This window comes from Phodopus roborovskii, unplaced genomic scaffold, assembly GCF_943737965.1.
Source record: "Phodopus roborovskii unplaced genomic scaffold, PHOROB, whole genome shotgun sequence".
Classification (NCBI taxonomy): Eukaryota; Metazoa; Chordata; class Mammalia; order Rodentia; family Cricetidae; genus Phodopus; species Phodopus roborovskii.
Genome location: NW_026126547.1, coordinates 324,051 through 350,042, shown reverse-complemented (window position 1 = coordinate 350,042; position 25,992 = coordinate 324,051). Strand labels below are relative to the sequence as shown.

Here is a 25,992-nt window from a genome sequence, read left to right as displayed (position 1 = left end):
CATGTTGAGATTTCTATTTAATAAAATGGCATGAAGTAGTTTAATAAGAATATAAATGCCTTATTTAGAAAGCTTTAGAATACTAATCCAAAAGACTAATGAACACGTTAGCTACATGAGAGCATTAGGGGGCAAAGGGCCACAGAAATCCAAAGTGAAAAGGGGAAGAAGCAAGAGCCTCCCTGAATGGCAGTTCAAGAGCACGTCCATTTTCAAATTCCGAGTCTGTTGGGAGGTCTGTTCCCTGGTATCCATATTCCTGCAGCAGAGACACAACGAGCTCTGCTATTTCCTAGGACTCTGTTTGGCTTGCTCGCTCAGCTCCGCTCTCAATGGCGGCATCATGCTGCTCTCTTCTGCATAGCAGTGCTCGGGTTTTAGCACTCCTCCTTCATGGAGACTTTGCTGAGCTTCCCTCATGGCTAGCTGGGATTCCAAGTTTTTAATTCGGAGTTCCATCTGGTCTAACGTTACAAATTCATTAGTGTCTCTTAAGTCCTCAGTGTTGTTTTGGTCTCTTGCTTGGGTCTAAAGCAAAAAGTACAAAATTCCAAAATAATTAATCTTAACTGTTACTTTACTCCTGTTCCCTTTACTCACAGGCAGTTTAAATATGTTAAATAAGATGTTGGGATTTAAAATTTTTGTTACTAATGTCAACTGTATCACATTTAAAACATAAAGGCAGGCATGGTGGATCTCTGGATCTGAGGTCAGGATGGTTCAATAATACACCCATCCCAAAAGAAACAAAGCAAACCAAAACCTAATAAAATTTAAAAAAAGAGTATACTCTTTTCCTTTGAATGGTGCTAGGGTTGAGCCCTGGGCCCTGTGTTTGTTAATTCTGCACATCCTAGCCCCAATGTAGTTTCACAAGTCACCGAACAAAAGAATCAGCTCAAAATATTGTAAAGATGTAACTGTGACTGGAAGAAATATTTAACAGAATGTTTTAACTTTTATATAGAAACTTTTCTTCTCAGTTGTCTTAAAATGCAATAATTTTTCTGTCAATTTGATATTAACTTAGACATATCTAGGAAGAAGGAACCTCCCTTGAGGCATTACCTCCATCCGATTGGTCTGTGGGCAAGCTTATATGGCACTTCCTTGATTAGCGATTGACGTGGGCAATGGAGTTCCAGCCAGTAAGCGGTGTTCCTCCACTTTCTGAGTCATCAGTTCCTGCTCTGACTTCTCTCAGTGTGGGTCTATGAGCAGGACGTGTAAGCCATTATAAACACTTTCCTCCTGCCTTAGGGTTGCTATTGCTGAGATGAAACACCAGGACCAAAAGCAAGTTGTGGAGGAAAGGGTTTATGTGGTTTACACTTCCATGGAAGGAAGTGAGGGCAGGGACTCAAGCAGAGCCAGAACCTGGAGGCAGGAGGTGATGCAGAGGTCATGGAGGGGTGGGGCTTACTGGCTTGGTACTCATGGCTTGCTCACCCTTTTTTTTTTTTTTTTTTTTTTCTCTGTGTAGCTCTGGCTATCCTGGAACGTGCTCTGTAGACCAGGCTGGCCTCTAACTCACAGAGAACCGCCTGCCTCTGCCTCCCAAGTGCTGGGATTAAAGGTGTGCACCACACAGTTTAGCTGGAGGCATTTTCTTAGTTGAGGTTCCCTCTTCTTAGATCACTTTAGTTTACATCAAGTTGACATAAAAGTAGCCAGTACACCTTTCCTGGTTGTTTTTAGTCAGTGTTTTTTTGTTTTTGTTTTTAACAGCAACAGAAACCAGTGACATACACTGGAAACTTTAAAGACAGATGTATGCCATTCGGAAATCTACAAAGTCAATTGCTATGGGAAGAGGAGGAAATGCAAGGGTTAGAATCCACATTCCCGCTGTGCTGAAATGAATTCAAGCTTGTTGCAGAGTAATTAAAAAGAAAAAGGCATTCTGCAAGCTGCCTGCTGTCCCCAGGCCCTGTGTGGGCTCCAAGGCTCTCAAGCCACCTACCGCACACTCTCGCATCTGGTTTCTGCAGGGAAGAACTTCCTCTGAGTGTGTATGGTCCTTGAGTAGGTGTCCACGCTTCTTGTGTTCTGTTTTTATCACTATCAGCTCTTGCTCCATAAACTGAAGTTTGACAACCATGTGTAGATATTTGTAATATGTAGTTTCCAAATCTTCTTTCAGCTTATATAACTGTATGAATAAAAAAAATATGGTTTCATGCTGAAGGATATAAACCGAGACTAGGCCAATAGATAGGTGATGCCAGTTCAGTTGTAATAAGTTAAGGTTACACTCTGTAGCAGACTATTAGAATGTACTCCATCGGATTATCTAGAAAATAAGCAAAATTAAACCCAGCAGGAGTGACAAAAATAGGCTCTTTACACACATCTTCGTCACTTACAGCTGAACCACAGCTGTCATTTTCCATGTCTAGTTTATTCTTTCATTAATAATATGGTAAGTCACATACCAATGGAAGTCTCTGGCCCTTTCCTCCAGAATACGCAATGCCTCTAATTTCTTTCCTTTTCTTTCTTTTTATGTTTTTTTTCCCTTCCCTTCCCTTCCCTTCCCTTCCCTTCCCTTCCCTTCCCTTCCCTTCCCTTCCTTCCTTCCTTTCTTTCTTTCTTTCTTTCTGAAACAGTGTTTGTTTGTGTCGCCCCAACTGCTCTGGAACCCACTCTGCAGCCCTAGCTGAACTCAGATCCACCTGTCTCTGCCTCATGAGTGCTGGGATTAAACACATGCACCACCACCTGGCTAGCAACATAATTTTTTTTTTTTAAACAAAAATGTTATGATCTAGAGCACTGCCTATAAACTTTGGACTCATTCCATAAAATACAGGAGTGCATTAAACAACAGTAGTGACAAAATTTAGTTGGCTGAATTGGGATGACTTACTTCCCTTTGGTTATTATGATATTCTATGGTGGTGAATTCAAATATGGCTCCCTTCTCCCATGAGACCCATCTCCTGAGTGTGAGCTTGTTTTGATAACTAGTTTCTAGTATGGGGTTTTTGCTTTGTTTAGTTAAGACAGGGTCTCACTATGTATCCTTCACTAACCTGGAACTCTCTCTGTAGACCTGTCTGGGTTCAAAATTATAGAGATCCTCTTGCTCCCCAAGAACTGGGGTTAAGACTTAGTCTGATTCAGCTTTCAGCTTTCACATGGATTTCTCTAGGGGAACAATGCTTAGTAAGTTATTACTATGATCACAATTTCATTGCTGTGTTCCCTGGTTTAGGAGCAACACTCTGGCCATGAATTTCTTCTAATGGGCTGGCCTATTACTGGCCTGTGAATCTTGGGCTGGGCTGTGGCTCCAGTGGTTTAGGTGCAAGAGGTGAATGTAAGGAACTGTGGTGTTCAAGAATGAAGTCTGTGCTGTGAACAGGATCAACTTTGGTTCTAGCGCAAAGTTAGATACCAGGTGTTGTACCCACTTCCTCTAAGCTGAAGCACCCTTGTTGGAGGGAGAAAGAGGCTCCCAGGGCCGTGGAGGCCATGGAAACCCACTGGCTCAGGAAACTCACTGAGGTAACCGGTGGGCAAGGCCTTTCCCAGAGTTTTGAAAGCAGTGTTGTTGGGGAGAGGGTGCCCTCTGCAGAGCTGCCGTAAATCTGTGAGGAGAACTGGGGTGCAGCTCCCGTGAGAGGGGCCAGTGGGGTGACACAGCTGTGGGCCAGTCACCATGCTCTTGGCAGTTACCACAGCAAACTCATTAGGCTTGGGTGGATTCATTTCTTTTTCTTTTTTGTTTTTTGAGATAGAGTCTTTCTATTATGTAGCTCTGGCTGTCCAGGAACTCACTATGTACCAGCCTGGCCTCAAACAGAGGACTACCTGCTCCTGCTTCTGCTTTTTGAGCCATGGGATTAAAGGCGTGCACCACCCTGCCCAGCTTTGGATGTGGTGGTGTTTTGTTGCTTTTTTGTTTTGGTCTGTCATCATACTCCATTCCCCCAGACAACTCTCACAACACCACATGAAAAGGGAATCTAACTGCCAACTGTAAGATGACCATTGATCTAATTCCCAACCAGATAAGCTGCTGAAAAGACATGCGAACTAAAATGAAGCGACAAAACTTAAATGCTGTCAGCAGTGAACTGGGTCAACAGATTCTGTGACCGTGATTTGAGGAGATGAGACCAAAGAGGGAAAGACTAGGCAAGAGCTGGAGTGCTTCAGCGGAGACGAGAGAAAGAACCAGCTATTATTGAAGGCCAGATCTTACTATGTTATGGACTCAGCAAGGCATAAAACTGGCCACGTCAACCCTCACTGGATAAAGAGCTTCCCACCCGAGTGGGCCTTCCTGAGAGCAAGGGGACTGCAGGGGAGCTAAGTCCTCCTCAGCTGCATGAAGGCCTGGGCTCCCGACAGAGCCTCAAGCAGGATCAGGCCAGAAAAGTGACAGGTGACACCATACCAACTGGAGCTGCTGATAGCTTGTTGACGGCTCTTCCTTGATTGGCCCCATTTATAACCTTAGTTGCATGCCAGTCAGGGTCCAGGGCCCATAATTTCTGATGTTCTGGGGCTGCAAGAACAGAAGGCTTGAGAGTTCTATAGTAGAGGAAGAGGACTGGCTGGAATAGCAGAACTTCTACTCCCTGCTCCTCTCTTGACTGAAGCCTGCTGGATATACATGGGTCCCTGCTGTTCTGGTCTGTGAACTGCAGGCTTGCTCTGGAAGACCTTGAACTTGGCTGGCACCTACCCCTTTCAGAGCCTTCCAGCTCTGACAACTACAGTCACTTGGTTGACACCCAGAAGCCTGCTGAGGGCTTAGGGCTGGCATACTACCAACCTCTCTCTGTGGGCACCCCTGTAGCCATGGACAGACGGTCTTAGGGCTCTTACTTTCCTATTGATACTGTTATTCCCTCATAGCAAACATGGTGCCCTTATTTTTCCTTTGCTGCCTTTCCAGCAGGGAAGGTGACAAGAACAGGAAGGACAGCCTACTGTTTCTTCTAATGTTCCTTCAAGGAGAAAGTCTGCAACTTGTCAGAAGACAACTGGCAATAAGACACTGGCTTACAGGACCCAAGGCAAACTCCCATGTTTATGAACAGATGAATCTCAACAAAATGCTGCAAAATTATTCTTAAGAGCATTTTTTTTTTCAACAAGAAATGATTCTGGAGCAAGTTGGTATCCACATGTGTGGGTGACTACTAAACAACATAAATAAAATTCACTCAAAACACAACATTGAAGTGTGAAATGAGATGTGCAAATTCTAAGAAAAGGACACGGGATACCTCACCATGACTGGATCAGTACACTTACAGCATAAACAGTTGAGAGTTGACTCCATCAACACAACATGCCAGTGTATCTCAGAGACACGGTACAAAGTGCAAGGACAAGCTGGTTAGAAGAAGAAATTACTGGAATGTTCGAAGAACTCATATCCAAGATATACAAAGGACTACAGATACCAGTGAAGAGTTAATCTGGAACTGGAGAAACAGTCTAGATAGACCTTCTCTGTAGAGGTTCACTAATGGCCAATGGGCCCAAGGAGACACCTGGGCTCCACCTTAGGGGAATGCAGATGGAAACTCCTGTGATCTACCACTTTATGGAAACTTGGCTTTGACAGAAAAAGCCAGTTTGGTGGCTCACACCTTTAATCCCAGTGCTGCAGGAGCAGGGACAGGGGCAGGTGGATTTCTTCAAGTTTGAGGCCAGCTAGGGCTACACAGTGAGACCCTGTCTCAAATAAACAAAAAATAAAAAGATGGAGTGAGTGTTGGCAAGGAAGTGGAGAAGTCTTAGTGCCCTTCAAGACTAGTGGACAGACTGCAAACACTGGACGGACAAGGGACACTGCTGGTGGCTCCTCAGAAGAGCAAGTATTCAGCTATCACATGACCCAGCTAACCAACAGAAATGAAGCCATTTCATGCAGAACTTGGCCTGTACTGCTGGAGCAATGTCAGCAATCAAAATTCAAAGTGGGGACAACCCAGAGGTCCATCAATCGGTGAGCATATACCAAAGTGTACGATTTACCTGTATGATGGGACACTAATCAGCAATGAGAAGAAATGAAGTATGTATAGGTATTTGAACAGGCTGAGCAATAAAGTATGTCCAATAAAAGGAGCCAGACACAAAGGCAGCTAGAATGCAGACTATGTGTCTCTCCCTGAAACCGTCCAGATAGATGAACGTGATAGCAGTTAAACACACACTGGGTTAAGTTAAGGGTGACAGAGCAATTGCTAAGAGGTTTAGAACATATTTGGATGATAAAGATACTAAAAAGTTGAGATGATATTTGTGTACCTGTGAATATACACTGTGTAATGTATATTTCAAGTGACTGGCTTTCACAGCCTGTCAACTGTAGCCTGATAATGCTGCTAGCAAATAGAACCAACAAGGCACTTAAGATTTTGACATTGTAATTGGTGCACTGTTGTTAAGTCATCTACCAGCATGAAGTGGAGCTGGAAAGATGGCTCAGTGATCAAGAGTCCTTGTCACCCTTCCAGGTTTCCACAGGGTGACTCACAACCACCCAGTTCCAGGGGATCCAATGCCCTTTTCTGGCCTCTGAGGGCACTAGTCATGCACATGGCATATAGTCATGCAGGCAAAGCACTCATACATTATAAAATAAATAAATCTAAATAAATAAGATATAAAGAGAATCAGCACAACTCACCTTAATAGAAAAAACATACATCCTCATTGATTTCAAGTCAGTGAAGTTGTTTTTTTGAATCTTTGTTTTACTGGCCAAAGAATTATGTAGCTATATTTACCAAAGTAAGAGATATTGAATCTTACAGATTATTGAAATTACCTCATGCCTTAGTGTACTGATTGGAATATGCATGTCAAATTGGCTAGTTTTTAAATCTTCACGGCCACTAAGCTCTCTGCCTTCAAGATTACTTAACTTCTTTTTTGTCTCCTCAAAGAGCTTCTTAAATCTGAAAATGTACAGGATTGGCATATTTTCAGCATCGATATTTAATAATTTAAGCAGACAATGTATAATATCATAAAAGGAACAAAACTGTAAGTCATGAATTTCTCATTTGTCTCAACTTAAAATGAATTGAAAATATTCTAATGAAATTATAACCTTTAAATAATTCTTTTGTGTGTTTTGCCCACATGTATGAATGTGTATAACAAGCATGTCTCATGTTCATGGACGCCAAAAGAGGGTGCCAGATCTCCAGGTCTGTCGTTACAGATGGTTTTGAGCTGCCATGTGGGTACCGGGAATTGAACCCTGGGCAGACCGTGCCTCCCACTCTCAGCATCCCTTCCTTAGCTGCCTGCAGTTCTGGACTTGAGGCCCATGAGCGTCCCCTTCCATGTCAGCGTGACTATTGCTGGGTCTGTATCTTCTCGACACTTCTAGGAGACACATTCTCTCACCAGCTCCATGCTCCTTTGTCTCTTACACCCTCCCACCCTTCTGCTGCGCTGATCCCTGAGCCTTAGGTAGGCAGCCGTGTTAAGATGCATCCGCTGGAACCGGGCACCACACAAGTACTTGTTCTTTCCATTTTGATCAGTTGTGATTTTTTTTTTTGTAATTATCTCTGTTTATTGCAAAGAGACATTTCTTTGAAGAGGTGTGAGAGCTACACTTATTTGAGGGTTTAAGGAGGAATATTTAGAATATAGTTAGAAACTGCACTGGTTTAGTGAGGTAGGGGTTGCAGGTGTTCCTCCAAGCCTTGTTACTGCCTAGGTTCCTGGACCAGGTGAGATTCCCCTTTCGCTGAGTGGGCCTTAAGTATGCAGATCACTATTGCACCCTTATGAATATTGCATTATGCTGGTTGCCATTGTAGTTCATAGGCATCACAGCTAGGCAGAATTATTGTCGTTTCCCCACCTGGAAATCTTGCATAGCACCTTCTGATAGCCAAGGAGGAGGCATTCAGGTCAGATCCAGCTCAGGGACCCCTGGACCCTATGTCTGAAGTGCTTGGTGTTATCCAGAATAGGAACTTACTCTCAACCTCTGGGAAATATTAAACAACAACATCAATAGCCTATACTGCTTTTGGAGTCTCTTGGATATCTCTGACCAACAACTCAAAAACTGGCTTTCCATGTCTGGTGCTGGGGGGTTTTATTAGATAGTCTATGGCTCTTGGGCAAATTATAAACTTAACAAATGATATGAGGAAGAATTTTATGACATTTACATCACTTGAGGAATAAGTATTAGAAGCACATTTAGATGTTTTATAACTGTTATTATCTATTTTAGCACGAAACACTGACAAATTATTAAAGATAATCTGCAGCCCAGAGATTAGTAACTGGGGTGAAGTAGAAAACATACTTACATGTGAATGTCACTGAAAGACGCAAACACTTGTTGGTAGTTGTTTATTCTGGAGCCAACACCCTCTCTGGTGGGCACCAGACATGTATATTGTGCTCAAACATACATGCAGGCACAACACTCACACACATAAAATGAAGAAATTACAATGAAGTTGTATGACACTAAGTGGTCACCCCCTAAAACACACACATAGGAGTAGCATCAGCTGAACTTAGTAGATTGTATTTATGCATTTATACACACACATGTGTGTAACAATGAAAAATCAAAGAAAAAGAGGCTATGATTTTGACAGGGAGTTGGGAGGCATGAGAGGAATCAGAGGGAGGGAAAATAAAGTAAATATGACACTCATATACAAAATCCTCAAAAATATGAGTAAAAATTGCAATAAATCTAATTAATGATTGAAAAGTTTTAAAATGCTAAAATCTTACCCAGCTAGCTCTATCATCAAGTCATCATTTTTATCTGTCTGTTTTTCCAAAGTACATTCTAGAGATTGTGTTTGCTGAATGAGTTTCTCCATTTCATCTCCAAGCTTTAAAAAAATTATAAAAACATTTAAACCTGTCAGGAGTCTTGTTCTTCTCTTACAAATCATTTCTTATAAGCTTATGAGTAATATGCATTTGTACACATTTGTAGCATTCCACTTAGGATCAAATTAAAAAATAACCCCTTAAAACCAGCTCTCATTTATTTACATATTATCATTAATATTTGAGGAAATTTATTTTGTGCCTCCCCCCCATGTGCGTGTGCAAGTGCATGTATACATGCCAATTGTGTGCAGGACATGTACCTGCAGAGGCCAAAGCAGTGTGTCAGATGCACTGGAGCTGGAGTTGTGAACCGCCAGAGTGGGTGCTTAGAACTGAACTTGGATCCTCTGGAAGAGCAGCCAGGGCTCTTAACTGATGAGCCATCTCTCAGGTGCCCTGCATCATTAACTTTTATAGAATTTACACTCCTTTAATTGGTTAAGTCATTCTCACCTGACTTTAGTATGAGAAAAAAATATTCATTTTCTGTAAGAAATCTCTGGGGAGTTTGAAATTTTCTTCTCTACTTATCTTTCTTTAAGGTGTGTCTTCCCAATAACACCAGAAAGCATACTCTGTACTTGCTTCTTCTAGATTCCCTCTCCCATCCTGACTAAGCCCTCCCAGTGGGCTTCAAAATCCTTAATACACAGTCCATCTAAAATCTCTTTTCATCACCTAGCACTTTCTATTAACTTAAATTCTGATTTTTTTAGGATTTATTTTATCTTATGTGCATGTGTGAGAACCTGCTTGCTTGTATGTATGTGTACATGCCTGGTGCACATGGAGGTCAGAGGAGGGCATCAGTCCCCCTAGAAATGGAGTTAGAGACGGCTGTGAGCCACCATGTGGGTGCTGAGAATGGAACCTGGGTCCTCTGCCAGAGAAATGCACGCTGAGCCATTTCTCCAACCTCTTAAGATTTAATCCTACAAATTCATTAACAAAATACAGGGTGACAAGGACATTTTGGCGTCCTCATCATGTTTTATGTCTCGAGCAAATTCTAGAGATGCCCATGCTTCTCCATAGTCAGCTGGAGCCTTACTTCATTCCTGAGTGCAGAAACTCTGCTGCTTCTTTTCTGTGTGTAAGTCACCCATTTCTTAGACTTCCTCGAGGCTTCCTTAGATCATCTAACCCACAGTTCCAGTCTCGGCCCATTATTGAGGTCATCCTTTCATTTATACCTTCCTTCTAGCTCAGTCCTCGTGGATTACCACCCACCATCCATTACTGAATGGATTCCATTGGAGATGCTAATGGTGTGCATTTCCTGTTGATTTTGATTGGTGCCCTTTTTGAAAGTCACTTTTCAAACTTTATGCATTCAATGGCATGCATCATCTTGCTTTTGAGAGTTAACAGGTTACATGAGGCAGCCATGTCCTGGCTCCAGGTGGGGGCTAACACTGTAACCATGTGATGGTGAAGTCTTTCTTCCTGAATATTTGAATTAAAGGTGTTCACCATCATGCCTGGTGAATTCTTGATTTTCAAAAAGGATTTCTTTTCATTTAGGTGTATATATGCCTTGTGTGTGCAGGTGCCCATAGAAGTCAGAAGAGGGAATCAGATCCTCTGGAGCTGGACTTGCAGGTGGCTTCCAGCCTCCTGATGTGGGTGCTGAGAACTGAACTCTGATCCTATACAAGGACACTATATGCTCTCAACCCCTGAGCCATTTCTTTAGCTGCTTGTTTAGTAAAATCTTGCTACCAAAGTTCCTTATTGCTATCATTTCATTGAACTTCTATAAAACCAAGAGGATGTCCACTATTGGTTAAAAAAAAAGTAGTAGCATTATGAACAACAAATACACACAGACACACAGACACACATACACACACACACACACACACACACACACACACACACACACACACCATGCCCTCAACTATGCAGCCCTGGCTGATCTGGAACTCACAGAGATCCATCCATCTTGGCCTCCTGAGTGCTGGGATTAAAGGCATTTGCCACTGTGCCCAAATACAGGAAATATTTTTTATCAATGGCATTTTTCATATATCCTAAAACATTCCCACATAATTGTAATGATGTGTAAAGTAAAGACTTTGTGCCTGGCTTTGAGTGAAATGTTTTGGCAAAGCCTTTGCTATGTCTGGGTGAATCAGTAGAGGTAGAGAAACTGTTCTGACACTGTGTAAGCCTTGAAGAAACGCTGTGTCTTTGGAGTCTGCACTTGGTGCTACACAGAGATTGCAGCTGTACTGACCTTGGCCCTTAGACACTCCTGGCAGACCTGGAGCTCTTGCATTTGATTATGGCTGCCTCAGTCAAAAGGGACTGAGATTTGTGGGGGTTGTCTGTCCTCCTGGGCAGCAAGAGCAAGATGGCTTTGGTGGCTGGAATCTTTCCCAGCCCCTATTAACCTTGCATACGTTTGAATAAAGTGACTGGAATGAGCCAGCTGGTAAATGAAGGCTTAGCATCTTGGAGTGCGTTACCTATGGGTGACTTCAAGCAACATATAACCCCACAAGGGGGAAACAGTTTTAGAATGGTACAAGGAAAGAGGACTCACCAAATCTTCGTGCAGCAGTTGGTTCTGAATCTGTTCAATTTTTGCTGATTGCTCTTTCAGTGTGACTTTTAATTTGGAAAGTCGAACTTCAAGCCTAAAATGTATTTGATAATAATTCACGAATATTCTTTAAAAAACATTATCACAATTTCTGAACTAACATCTAAAAGAATAATTTCATTATTACCATTTGAAAAGCATGTGGTTTGGAAGTTTTCATTTTCTTCCTGCTGTGTTTTGTGGATAATGTGCATAATAGTGTAAAAATTACACATTATCTTTTACAGAGTTTGGGATGAAACCCTTCACTTGGTACACACAGATCAAGCCCTGTCCAACTGAACTACATCCAACTGTTAACAATGTACTTCAACTATCTTAATTTTCAAAGAGTTTCCTGGTTTCCTAAAAGGATATTCATTATCATGATTTTCTATACTATACGGTTCTTGGGGTTTTTTTTGTTTTTGTTTTTGTTTTTGTTTTTTACAAACTCATGATACTCTGTGTGCCACTCTACTTTATACCTTTGTAAGATAGCTTGTGTCTTCTCAGAACTCCGTTCTGTCTGTGAGAGTTGATCCTGTGGCCCTTGTAACTAAAATGAGCAATGAAAAAGGAAGTTGTTAATATCATTCAGTTTGCCCTTTACCCATTTTCATCTGGATATTGTCTATGGGAACTCTTGTTCTGTAACAGTAGAATTAACTGAGTTGTCACAACAGGACACCATACCTAAAATAATACTATCTGCCATTTATAGAAAATTAACTGATGTTGACTCCAACACTGAGGCACGCACATATGGGCAGCACAAGGGGACTTGGTGAGTAATAAAATAGAGGAGGATGTGAAGCTGAAGAGAATAGGAGGTTGAGTGGACTTAGGAGGAGTTAGGAGGGGGAGGTAAATATGATCAAAATGCATTAAAAATAATTTAAAACATTTTGAATAAAACTATTGGCATTTCTGCACAAATTATTTTGAAATTCATAAACTAAGATATGTAGATCTATGGCTGAGGATATGACAGTTGAAGAATATTTGATAAATATATATTATGGAATATATTGACTTTCAATGGCTGTGTACATTGAAATAGAGTCATAGTCTTCTTAAATGGAGGGATGTTCTGCTGGCCTCATTTCTCCTCCTTACATAGTGGTTACAGTATTAAAATTGCACACAAATCTCCACAATAACACATGAAGGAGGTTAAACCACTGTCCCAAACTAGAAAATCTACTGTCATAGATGTGTTTGAAATCATTAGAGTGACAAATTTCTATGAAAAACACCGAAAGCCTTTTCTTTGGATTGGCCTATTATGAATGTCATGACTTAGACAGACAGAGCTAAATTAAGAACATTACTGTAACTTGGGTAATAGAAGTAGAATGGTTAGGAATTCAAGACCAGCTTTGGTTATGCCACTACCTTTCTTCAGATATGTACATTATATGCATAAACATAAGCCTCAAATTCTCTGCCTTTTCCACGACACAAGTTTTACACACTGGAAAATGCCTCTGAGCTTTGTGCTCAGATCTTATTGCTAAGATGATTTGTCCCAACACTATCTTTTAAGATGCTGGGATTTTGTTCTTGAGAAACTTGCAGTTGGGCTTGTTTGGGTCCTCAAAAAAATGATTGTTAGAGATTCATATCACTAAGGGTTTAGTAATGAGTAAGCTCCCATACCTCGAAGGCAGCACAGCAGAACCTTAAAAGAAAGCACCAAAACCCAGGCAGATGATGGTGGTGCACACCTTTAATCCTAGCACTTGGGAGGCAGAGGCAGGTGGATCTCTGTGAGGCCAACCTGGTGTACAATGTGAGTTCTAGGACAGCCAGGGCTATACAGAGAAACCCTGTTTTGAAAAACAAACAAACAAACAAACAAACAAACAGAAAACAAAAACAAAAAACAAAACCAAACCCAACAAAACCCTCCAAACCCAAACCAAAACCAAAACAAAATAAAAACCCAAAACAAATAAACAAACAACAACAACAACAAAAATCAAAAACACCAAAGGGAAGTGACCTATTCAAGGATGGATACCCCACAAAATCACTTTAGCTGCATGAATAAGTAAAGTAAGCTTTTCAAAGAGCAAAAGCAGCTGCAAAGACAGGCATGGATAAAACTGGTACTTTATAAAAGATCTAGCAAGATTCGTTACAGATCCAAATAAGGACAGCCCATGTTCTAACATAAAACACTAAATGGTTCTCTAGGTGGTGGTCGTTGGCTAAACTCTAGAGACCTTTTAGCCCTTCCCTCAGGAAACACATGGTGAGCGCCACTAGATGCCAAGCTTTATAATTCACAAACTTAGCTATGAATGTCTTAATTTAACTCTAGAGTGGGGTACTATTTTGTCCTAATTCAAGAATGGATGGCATAACAACATTTAGGTCAACAGTAGACTAAATGCACAGTGTCCACAGTGTTCTGTGAATCACACTATCAAGTGATGAGGCGCATGTCTCAAGTTGGTATAATTGCATGCTTTCATGTTTTCATAGTGATGAGTTGGCAAGTAATATCTTTTTTTTCCTAATCATTTTCTGTTAGTCACAGGTATTTATATAAAAACATATAAGATTGAAGTGATCCAACTAATATCAAACCCACCAGAAATATGAAATTTTACTCACGACCGATTTACCTGTCTCAAACCATTTTCTAGGACCTTTACATCCATATTCGCAGTCCTGTTTTCTGGGTGTTGAGTCCATTCTGCATTTTCATCACACAGCTCCTCTTTCCTGCTCAGCTGCATCTTTTGTTGAAACGTAGACTCAGCATTTTCTTGCTTCTCACCTTGTTTTAAGGGGAATCTGAAGTATTAAAACATATTACATTTAGGAAAATGTTCACTGTGGGATGTGATTTCATTATACTACCCTTCTAAACAATTGAATATGTTGACTTGAAATAAAATTTCATCACCATAAAATGTGCCAGACATGCCTCACAGTGATCTGAATTGCAAAGGAGAACTTCCAGATGGTCACACAGCAGATTCTGTCCGTAGCCATAACCAAGACTAGAAGGAATCTAGTATCTGTTAGCTCTCATTCTGTTTGTTCCTAACATTTCAAGCATATCTCAATGTTATTTATTACATAGGAAGCTTGATGGACTTTTGTGAACAATACATGAACTGATCATTCAGCATGAATGAGTAGCTCTTTAACATTGAAATAGGAATTAATTTTGTCAATGTAGGAAAGAGACATATAGAATAAAATAACCAGTGATCTCCATTATCTTTTTATTTAATTTGTGTTAACAAAGTACAGATGGGGTCTGGTTCATCAGCTTCTACATGGCTTGTCACTCATGGCTACCTTTGTAGGATCCCTGGCAATATAAATTAATTCAAGAGTACAATTGTATAAATTTAGAAATACTTGAGTTGAGCGATAATGATTCTTTCTTACTCTTTGGAATCTGTTACCAATGAATATTAAGCTTTCTTTAGAGCAAGTAAGATGAATTGACCCAAGTCTTTAAAAAAGATTCCTATACTTTGAACAACTAATTGTATATGGATGAATTTTTCCAAAATATTTAGAATTCAGAAAACAAAGTTCAATTGGATTTCTTGCAGCATCAACTGTAACAGAAAAAATATAAGAATAATCACAAATTCTCATTACCAAGTGAAGAGTAGAACTCAACATAGTCATTTGAACTCCAGTTTTGAAGATTATGAATTTACTTATTTAAAATGATCACACCAAAATGAGGTGGCTACACTCTCTCCAATAGGACTCCCTCCACAGGACTGAAAATGTTCTTTCCCTCTTGGGGAAAGCCAAGCAATTATGAAAATCCATTGCAGATCTATAATACAATACGATGGTTCAGAACTAAGATGTCCTGGGGCCAAAGAGATGGCTCAGTGGTGAAAAACCCTGGCTGTTCACATACAGGACCTGGGTTGGGTCCCTAGCACCCATATGGTGGCTCACAATCATCTGTTACTCCAGCTCCAGGGAATCTGGCCTCTGTGGGCAATGTGATACACAGACACACAGGTAGGCAGACACACATACGTATAAAATGAAGATACAAATTTAGAAAACTAGATAAGATATCTTGCCTCAAAGTGCAGAGTTCTTCCAAGTCTACTCTTTTATTCTGTAACCAGGGTTTTATTTTATTAATTTCTGTCTGTTCTCTCTGTATACCACTGGCCATATTTTCCATGTTTTCAAGTTTTCTTGTAAGTAGTTCATAGTGACTGTTTTTAAGCTCCATTTGTCTTTCATATGAATGCACTATATCCCAAAGTTTCAGCAGGCTACCAGAATCTGTATGAGAGAGGATAACACGGGAATGAATTATACATGAGCACATTTTGTACACAGCAACTATGTTTACTTAAAGCTTGAACAATAAGCACTCTGTGCCTATAATGAGGATGTATGGTGTTAAATTCCGCAGATAAAACAAATGAGAGCTTGCGTGATGGCTAGTCTTGGTTGTCAACTTGGCTATGTTTGGGATTAAGTAAAACCCAAATGGCTAGGCACACCTGTAAGGGTTTTTTCCCCCCTTAATCAGGTAATTTGAAGTGGGAAGACCCACCTCTAATTTGGATCACACCTTCTGCTGGCAGCCTATATGAAGGACATGGAAGAAGGAAGCTCTCTCTTTTTGCCTGCTTGCTTTCTATCAAGTCCATGCCTCCACTGGCATTAGAGCCCACTTCTTCAGGATTCCAGCATGTACTGAACACCAGCTGAGGCATCCAGCCTCATGGACTGAACACCTACTGGATCCTTGGACTTTCTCTTGGTAGACAGCCATTGTTGGACTAGCTGGACCACAGCCTGTAAGCCATCCTAATAAATACCCTTTATATAAATATACTCATTCTATACGTTCTGTAACTCTAGAGAACCCTAATACATCTTGCTTTTGTTTAGGTTCAAATCTAGGGAAGAGAAGACACAAAAGAAAATTTATATATTTAGATAAATGCATATTATATTTTCAGATAAATGAGCATTATATATTCAGATAAACACCGTAAGAGACAGTCCTATGATCACCTATGAAAACTGATCCAAAATGGGCTCAAGGAAAATTGTCCCAAGGAAGAAAAGGCTACACTGAGACACACAGAAGGTGAAGAACTTTCTAGCTGGCCCACTCATTTATGGAGAAGAACTCTCTAGCTGTCCCATTCATTTATGGAGACTCCTTGTAATCTACTTCCATCCAAGATGGTGTAATAGGTTCAGATTTCACTTCAACATGAAACAAGAAAACCAAAACATCCGAACTATTTACTTTGACAATTATTAAGACAATGGATTATGAAGATAATGATCTACGATTGACAGAAAACAGATGAAAAAGGTCATCCAATGTCGTGTCTCCCTGTAAAGAGAGGGTCCAGGCCAGAAGAGAGGGAGAAGGAACTGATGTGGAACCTTCTGGACTCACTCTGGCGAGGGAGGTGAATCTGGTAAGACTGTGGCTTGCGGAGACCACAGGACAGCACACAGGAGGGATGAGAGCAGCGTGGCAGAACGCCGCAGATCTGCCGGGACCCCTTCAACAGCACACTGACAGGACGCCTGCAGGAAGGCATCTGCCGATGGTGGAAAGACGTGGAAAGCTTCCACGGAACTGCGGCACTCTCAGAAGGCCAGGAGGAGCGTCCATTCCCAGCAGGTCACTGGATAAACTCTAAGTCAGGGTTAATTGGGTTAGCAGGAAGGTTCTGCTAATTCTGGGGAGAACTGGAGGCTGTCTGAATAGGACTGAATAGGAAGGGTAGAGATGTTTAATGTATCTTAAATGAATCGCTCTTAGTTACTTTTCTATTGCTGTGATAAAACACCATGGTCTAGGCAACTTATAAAATTTTAATTGGTTGGTGGCTCACGCCTTTAATCCCAGCATTCAGGAGGCAGAGGCAGAGGCAGGCAGATCTCTATGAGTTTGAGGCCAGTCTGGTCTACAGAGCCAGTTCCACGACAACCTCCAAAGCAAGGTCTTGAAAACCAAAAAAAAAAAAAAAAAAAAAAAAAAAAAAAAAAAAAATTAATTTGAGGTTTACTTTCAGAGGGTTACAGTCTATTGACCATCATGGCTGTGAGCATGGCAGGAGGCAGGCACAGTACTGGCGCATTATCTGAGACCTTACATCACTTATATCTTAACACATAACCAAGAGGCAAAGCAAAAGAGACACACTGGGAACCACACAGCAGGAGTCCTTGTAACCCTCAAATCCCACCCCCAGTGACGCACCTCCTCTAGCTAGACCACACCTCCCAAATAGTTCCACCAACACTGGGGGCAGGGTCAGGGAGGACTGGAGGCTGTCATTAGAACAGGAAGGAAGGGTCAAGTTGTTTAATGTGACTTAAACATATCCCATATTGAAATTCAAAGAGGGGTAGACTCATGAGAGCTTCCCTTTTAAAAATTTAATTTTTGTTCAAACAAATCCAAATCAATAGGAACTTAAGAGCACAATGGTGGACAAATTTAACTACAGTTTCCCCTCAAACAAGGCAGGTTCAAACAGTGTCAGTCCATGTATACACTCTATTGAGCTTTCATATAATCTGAAAAATTCGCAGAATCACATACCATAGGAATACTGAAGAAACATAAGTTGCATGTCATGAATGTATAAAACATACAAAATAGACTACTTTATAATCTGTTAATAAAAGAAAACATAGGAGGCTGTAACAAGTAGCTTTTCAGAGTTATGAGCATACTTCTGTCTGTCCTAAGTGGAATGATCTGAAGTCAAGACAAATTTAAACTATGGCAAAAAAAAAAAAAAAAAAAAAAAAAAAAAAAGGAGGAGGAGGAGGAGAAGAAGAAGAAGAAAGAGCCACGTTCTACAACCACACTGCCGAAGCAACCTAAAAATTGCCTGCTGCTCATCCTGTTAGAAGCCCCCGTGTGAGGGCATCTGCTTAACCACGATGTGGATGCCTCTTAGCAGAGCAGATCTCTTTGACTCTCAGATAGATTGCTGAATGCAATCCAAATGACTTCTCACAGTTCTCATGTCCTTACCACATTGAATCTGTGTTCACTGAACAACAGTTCTCTAGGAGTTGTGGTTTAGAAGTCAAAGGATGCTTGAAAATTTTGGATTGTCGGAGTTGTCACTTCTATGCCCAGTAAAATGTTACTGAAGAGTCAATAGACTCTAAGTAATTATGTAGCATGACCATGATTGAAAACTTCAGATGAAATACATTGTCAAGCCAGGCTAAACACAAAGTAAGCTACAACTACACCCTGCAACAACAACAAAAGCAAACCACCACCACCACTACCTAAGGGCTAGAGAGACAGATGTTCAGAGGTTCAGACGACTGATTGATCTTGCAGAACACCTGAATTGGATTCTCAGCACCCACATGGTGGCTCACAACCTCCTGTAACTCCAGTTTTAGGGGGATCTGATGTTCTCTTCTGACCTCTGCTGGCACAGCACACACATGGTGAACATGCATACATTCAGGCATACACACATACACATAAAATACAACCTAAAAATGCAATGTAATGCAAGACCATTGTGTTCATGAACTCACAACAGCCCTGGCTATCTGCATATGACCTGAAAAATACTAAGACGCTCAACATTCCAGCATGGACGGAGAGGACACAACCAGAAGGTTGCACACTGCCTGGTTTGTGCATCCAGGGACAAAAACAAGATGCAAAATTTGGGCACAGTGTTCAAAGAAATTATTCACAGACACCATTTAAAATTCCAAACCCACCTACTCAGTAAGGGATGGAACAGTCAGTGGGACAGTGTGCAGCATAAGCATCATTCATCTCATCAATAACGGTCTAAGATCAGAAGCAAACCTTCATAGGGCTATTAAGTCAAAACAATTTAAGAAATGTGTTCCCTGATGATAAAGATATCAAACTGTAATTTAATGATCAAAATTTAATAAATATTGGCAAAAGTATCAAAAAAGACAGTTTATTAAAGGATATATACAATTCAGGCCTGGTGTGTGGTTAGTTTCTGCTGTCAACTTCACATAACCTAGAGTCATCAGGGAAGAGGGGACCTCAACTAATCAATCAGACTGGCCTGTGGACATTCTATAGGACATGGCCTTGATTGTTAGTTGGCACAGAGAGGCATAGCCTGTTGTGGATCGCACTATCCCAGGCAGGTAATCTAAGCTGTATAAAAAAAGCTAGCTGGGTGTGACCCTACAAGAGTCAGTTGGTGAGTTAGCAACAATGTTCTTCCAGTTCCTGCCTTGACTCTCCTCAGTGATGGATTCTGATCTAGAAGTTTGAGTTGAAATAAACTCAGGTGCTTTCATTTGTGTGGGTTATCAAAGTGACAAAAGGAAACCAGAATACACAGTAGCACAGGCCTGTAAACCTAGTTACCCGGGAGGTTGAGGCAGGAGTATCAAACCCTATCAGTACCAGAGCCACACCATGAGTTCTAGGTCAATTGAGGAACTTACCAAGACTCTTTCAAAGGAAGAAAGTAACCAGAAAGTTGGAGATACAGCTCAGGTGTACAACACATGGCCAGCATGAACAAGGGCCTAGGTTTAATCCCCTGAATCACACACACACACACACACACACACACACACACACACACACACACACCATACAAATAGAAAATAAACACATGGAAAGAAGCTTAACATTGACTTTAAAAATACCACTGACTAGTGTTGTAGAATATTAGTTGAAGATGTGTTACATTCATATATGCCGTGGAACATTTGTTTTAATGCTGCAAAGATGTGTTGCATTCTTTAATGTTGCATTTGTTTAACCCTGTGAAGCTGTGGTTCTTTGCCTGTCTTAAACAGCTGATGGTCTAATCAAGAGATGAACAGTTAATAGTGAGGCAGGAGAAAGGATAGGTGGAGCTGACAGGCAGAGAAAATAAATAGAAGGAGAAATCTGGGAAGAAAAGAAGAAAGATCAAGATAAACAAGGAGAGGAGAACGTCAGGGGCCAGCCATCCAGCTACACAGCCAGACATGGAGAAAGAAGTCAAGAAGAGCATACTGAAATAGAGAAAGACAAAAGCCCAGAGGCAAAAGATAGATGGGACAATTTAAGACAAGAAAGAATAAGCCTCTGTGTAGAATTTATTTCTCGGCTAGGCAGACCCCCAAAGAATAAAGAGTAAAAAAAGTTAAAAAGACCAATACTACAACAACAGAATGGGGGAATAAAACCCAACTAGGTACCCCATGTTAGCAAATAAAAACCCTGTATCAGGGATAGGTTACCTTTTTTTGAGCCAAAGGGGTTACATTATACTCTATTGCCAATACTCTTGGTTACCCTCCAGACCCTGACACTAAGACCCTACTGCTGAAGATGCCATGCACTCGAGTAACAGGACATGGAAAAATGAAGCTGCTACCAACCTGGAGACTAGCTGTTATGGCACTGGAAGGTTCTGTAGAAGCTACTGGAGGAGAAAAGTGTTCATCAGGCTCACTCAACTGTGAACCCTGAGGACAGCAATGACTAGCCTGACAAGGAGAAATAGTGGCATCAATGTCGTGGGGTTAGCCAACCACTTTCTGATTGGGTCTAAGGTCTGCGCCATGAGATGGAAACCATACCTAGCACTATTAAAGGGGCCAAGAAATCATGAATAGATAGGTCAGAGGCCCTAGGGAAGAATCTAAAATTATTATTCAGCTAAATTGACTAGGCACTAAAATGACCCCTAATTATTATAACACCAAAATGATTTATTGCTAGACACATAAATCAGAGCATCTCTCAACCCTCATCAGAGAAGCATCTCATTTCAGCAGATGGCGATTAATACAGACTCCCAATAGCCAACGTGTAGACAAAATGAGGCTGTGCAGTAGTGCTTAGCCCCAAACGGGACATACACATCACACCCCTCCCCAAGGATCTTCGAGGAAGAGGACTTGGAAAATTGTAAGAGGGAGAGTTGTGCTTATCAACAAGGGACAGAAGGACAATTACACATATGAAGTCACAGTGGTTATGGCATGTAAAAGACATGCATAAGCTCAAGCAGAAAAAAACACCCCCACACTGAATGGGGGAAAGTGGGCATAAAACCCCACGACTAGCCGAGGAGCTATTGACATTTGATAGCAGTGAGAAGAGAGTCAGTTTTCTTTAATGATGAGACCCCTGGTAGGTCACAAAGATGCCAGCGTGGGTCCCATCCCCAAGACTAACTGTGCAATATGGGGTAGAGGGGGCAAAACTCAGGGTTTGGTAGAAATGGAGGGAAGGGTGGTTTGGGGAGGAACTGGGGAAGGGCTGGTAATATGACCAAAATAGGCCATATGCAATTATCAAAGAATTAGTAAAAACATTGTTTAAAAAAAGTCACGATATACACAGTAGCCATTTAACTGGAATTGTGGAAATGAAAAAAAGCCCATGATACTACTATGTAAAAATACAAAGGAGTTGGACATTATAACTCTCATGTACTGTTGATGTGGGCAGAGAATGATTCAAGGACTTTTCAGATGAACTGGTAGCTTCTTAATGGGGATATAAGACAACTGAAACAGCTGTGGAGGAAGATGCATTGCTACCCACACTGACAATGGTGGTTAAGTGTGTGTTTCAACATCAGACACCTAACACATGATACACTTATGTACATGTAATTTATTTTGGTCAAGAATGTCCTACCTGGTCCCACAGCTGCTTTGCCCCAAATAAGACTTATATTAATTATGAAACTGTTGGTCGATGTCTCAGGCTTCTTACTGGATAGCTGTATCTTAATTATTAACCCATTCCTACTAATCTATGTATTTCTACATGGTCTTGGCTTACCAGAGAATGTCCGGACCTGTTACTCTTTGGACAGCTACACGGCATCTCTTCCAGCCTCTTTCTGCCTTCCCTCTCCAGAATTCTCCTGGTCTCCTGGCCCCGCCTATCTTTCTGCCTGGCTATTGGCCAAACAGTGTTTTATTCATCAACCGATAAGAGAAACACGTATACAGGAGGACATCCCCAACACAAGAAGATCTCAGCAGTTAGTGAAAACACATGGTTCTGTTACAGTAACAAATGTCTAAGGGGTAATGGGCTAAAAAAGAGACCCATAAAAAGCTAGAGCAGCCAGAGAGAGTGGGCTCTTGGTAGAAGTGACAGCTGGGATCTGGACATCAGAGGAACAAGATAGGTTCTGAATTTTCAAAATAGATAGTTCTAAGGCAGAATGGATCAAGATTCAAGGAGGTAGAGTTCTAAGGTTACTACAGCAAGATGAGCAGGCTGTGGATGCTGCTCACATCAGGCACAGCACAGAGGGAGTCCACAGAGCCATTCAGCCTCGAGTTTGAAGTGGTTCTCCATCTAGTATGACATGGAGGTCATCTCTTGTGGGCCCAGGAGCTGAACACTTTGGTGTTTTGTGACTCAGGACTGAGGGATGAACAGATAGGACCCAAATACAGCAGAGGCTTCCTGTCACATACAGCCCCATCTCACACCCCTTCAAGGTGCTCACTCAACTGCAGATGGACTCACAGCAATGACAGGGCAACTCACCATTGCCAGAGGCTGTCGCAGAGGGCTGACTTTGGCTGTTGGCTTCTTCTGTTTCATTTACTTGATGTACTTGAGTTTCCATCTGTAAAATAGTACTAGTTCAAAACGTCCCCCAAATTTATATAGCATGTAGTAAATGCACAGAAGTGCCAGTTTTCAACTTTAATAAAACACATAAGTAGAAATGAAATTCTATATAAAATTGATTTTGTCAAAGGAAACCCTGGTTAATTAACATCTCCAGTTTATTAGTAATTATTAGTTTTGAGACAGATTTTATTATAGCCTAGAACATTCTATGAGCTTAGACTTGAACTCACAGGTACTGTCTCTGGGATTAAAGGTGTGTGCCATCACACCCAGCCCTAATGTCTCATGTTTCTTTATTTTTCAAAACATACTCCTTTACAAAAGTTTTTACTTTACCTCTATATTTCAGTTGCTACCACATCATATTGTCTTTGATAACATATCTTAATAAAATAAGGCTTTGATACATTTTTACTTATAACTAAGCCTAATATTAACAGTTGCTTGCAGTTATTTTTAGTTAAGTATTTATTACTGTATGTAATAAAAAAGCTGCCACACTGTGCATGTGAAGAGTCTTGTTCCCTTCCCCCTTACCATGGGTTCCAGGGATCTAACTTGGCCACTTGGCTTTTTGTAACAAGCATGCTCACTCACTGAGCCACCTCACCAGCATCAGACACTTACTTAAAAAGTTAGCTTAAGGCCTGGAGAGATGGCTCAGAGGTTAGGAGCACTGTGTGCTCCTCTAGAGGACCTGAGTTCAGTTCCCAGCAACCACATGGTGGCTAACAACCACCTGTAATGAGATCTGATGCCCTCTTCTGGTGAGCATGCAGAACACTGTATTATACATAGTAAACAAACAGTTTTTTTTTTTTGATTGCTGGCGGGGGGGGCCGGTGTCCCGGGGTGGGGTGTTGGGGGGGGGGGGGTGGGGGGGGTTGTGGTGGGGTGGGGGGGGGGGGGGGGGGGGGGGGGGGGGGGGGGGGGGGGGGGGGGGGGGGGGGGGGGGGGGGGGGGGGGGGGTGGGGGGGGGGGGGGGGGGGTGTGGGGTTTTTTGTTTTTAAAAAAAAAAAAACCTTTTCCCCCATTTTATGTTGAGGACAGTTCGGGGTTTTTTTTTTTTTTTTTAAAGAAAAAGCCAACTTAAATATTTATTCCAAGTTAGGATTAAACATACATAAATAATCAGAACCTCACAGCATATAGAGAAAGCAGCTATTTCTAGCTGTCTGGCTAATAGGGAAAAGGTGAGCACTGTTGGCCGCTTGCCTGCTTTCCTTTGCTTTTGCTGGGATTGCAGTTCCTTAGACCAAGAAGGGACCTGTGGAGAGGGGGAAGCCCGCCTTTACCTAGCCTGCCAGCTGAGCTTGCAGAGCTAATGAATGAGCTTTTTAATTCTTTTCCAGCCATGGTTTGGGGATCTCTGGGCATCTGTATTGGTAATTGAAGTTTCAACAGGATGGTTTTGGGGTGGCTACCAACTCAGGGTCTCATTGGATTCTCTTCATCCTCTCCATTGCCTTCTTCTCTGTCTCAGGCAAGGAGGAAGCTTCTGCAGAATCATGGCCTATGGCCATGGTACACACTTGGTCTCGCTGTTTAGCTTGTTTCTCTGTACTCTGGTATGCAGCACCCTCCATTGCTCATCCCTGCACAGTGGGCTGGGAAGCTGTCATGGGGTCACCAGATGCAGACACTGGGAAGCTGTAGTGGATGTCACGGGGTCACCAGATGCAGGCACTGGGAAGCTGTAGTGAATGTCATGGGGTCACCAGATGCAGGCACTGGGAAACTGTAGTGGATGTCAAGGGGTCACCAGATGCAGACACTGGGAAGCTGTAGTGGATGTCATGGGGTCACCAGATGCAGGCACTGGGAAGCTGTAGTGAATGTCATGGGGTCACCAGATGCAGGCACTGGGAAGCTGTAGTGGATGTCATGGGGTCACCAGATGCAGGCACTGGGAAGCTGTAGTGAATGTCATGGGGTCACCAGATGCAGGCACTGGGAAGCTGTAGTGGATGTCATGGGGTCACCAGATGCAGGCACTGGGAAGCTGTTGTGGATGTCAAGGGGTCACCAGATGCAGGCACTGGGAAGCTGTAGTGGATGTCATGGGGTCACCAGATGCAGGCACTGGGAAGCTGTAGTGGATGTCATGGGGTCACCAGATGCAGGCACTGGAAACCTTTGCCTAACTTTGGGCCTTTACAGCCTTGTTCATCTGACTTTGGGAACATTCTTCAACTCCTCATTCTTCCCCTGCAACCTCATGATTCTGCTAATTTTGCAGGTGAATTTAGTGAAGGAGCCTGGGCCGTGGACAGTCTCTAGGGTGGGTAAGATCTGCTATGTATTTACTGCCTTGACCTGAGACCACCAGGACCTGAAAATCTGCAGCTACTATACCCCCTTCCTTCTCAGCATCAGTCTCCATTACCTTCATGGAGGAGTGGCTTCCCGGGTTACTCTTTTTGGCAGCCTGGAACACAGAAACATGGTCTCATTCAAACTCTTATTTTTCACACAATAAAACCTAGTGTTGTTTCCAAAATGTTCCTTGCCATGACTATGTCTGTAGGACAGACACTACTCTTGTGAGGACTCACAGGCCCAATTCCCTACCAGATACCCATGGTGTGGGCTTGGGGTGGGCAGTACTGGGGGATGGGGACTGGGAGGCTGCAGGTTCACATCCTGGCGGCTCAGGGTTATGGTGATACGGACGGCAGCTGTGACAGCTGTAGCTCCTCCCAGTGAGATGCCACTCAGCCTGCAGCCCAGGTTCCCCAGGGTCTGCTTCCTTTCCACATCCAATCAAACTATGTTTCTGATTGTTCATTTACAGTACCTTGTGCTTTTCTGTAACTTGTCTCTTTGTAAGCCTTAAAAAAAATAAAATTGTTTCAGGCAAATGTTAAATATGTAAAATAAAACACTGTATTTTTATATAAAAATCTCTGTAGTTATA

General features: G+C 41.9%; 1 protein-coding gene across 1 annotated transcript in view; it reads right to left on the bottom strand.

The window, feature by feature from the left end:
* Positions 1–285: 285 nt before the first annotated feature.
* Positions 286–25,992, bottom strand: part of LOC127233883 (putative coiled-coil domain-containing protein 144C) — a 135,833-nt gene continuing 110,126 nt past the window's right edge. Inside the window, exons 23-29 of the mRNA XM_051200554.1 lie at positions 25,873–25,906; positions 25,408–25,503; positions 16,881–17,028; positions 15,529–15,739; positions 14,086–14,257; positions 1,967–2,155; positions 286–528 (exon numbers count right to left, since the gene is read on the bottom strand). Of these exons, the coding sequence (XP_051056511.1) occupies positions 286–528; positions 1,967–2,155; positions 14,086–14,257; positions 15,529–15,739; positions 16,881–17,028; positions 25,408–25,503; positions 25,873–25,906 (1,093 nt within the window). The remainder of the gene's footprint in view (positions 529–1,966; positions 2,156–14,085; positions 14,258–15,528; positions 15,740–16,880; positions 17,029–25,407; positions 25,504–25,872; positions 25,907–25,992) is intronic.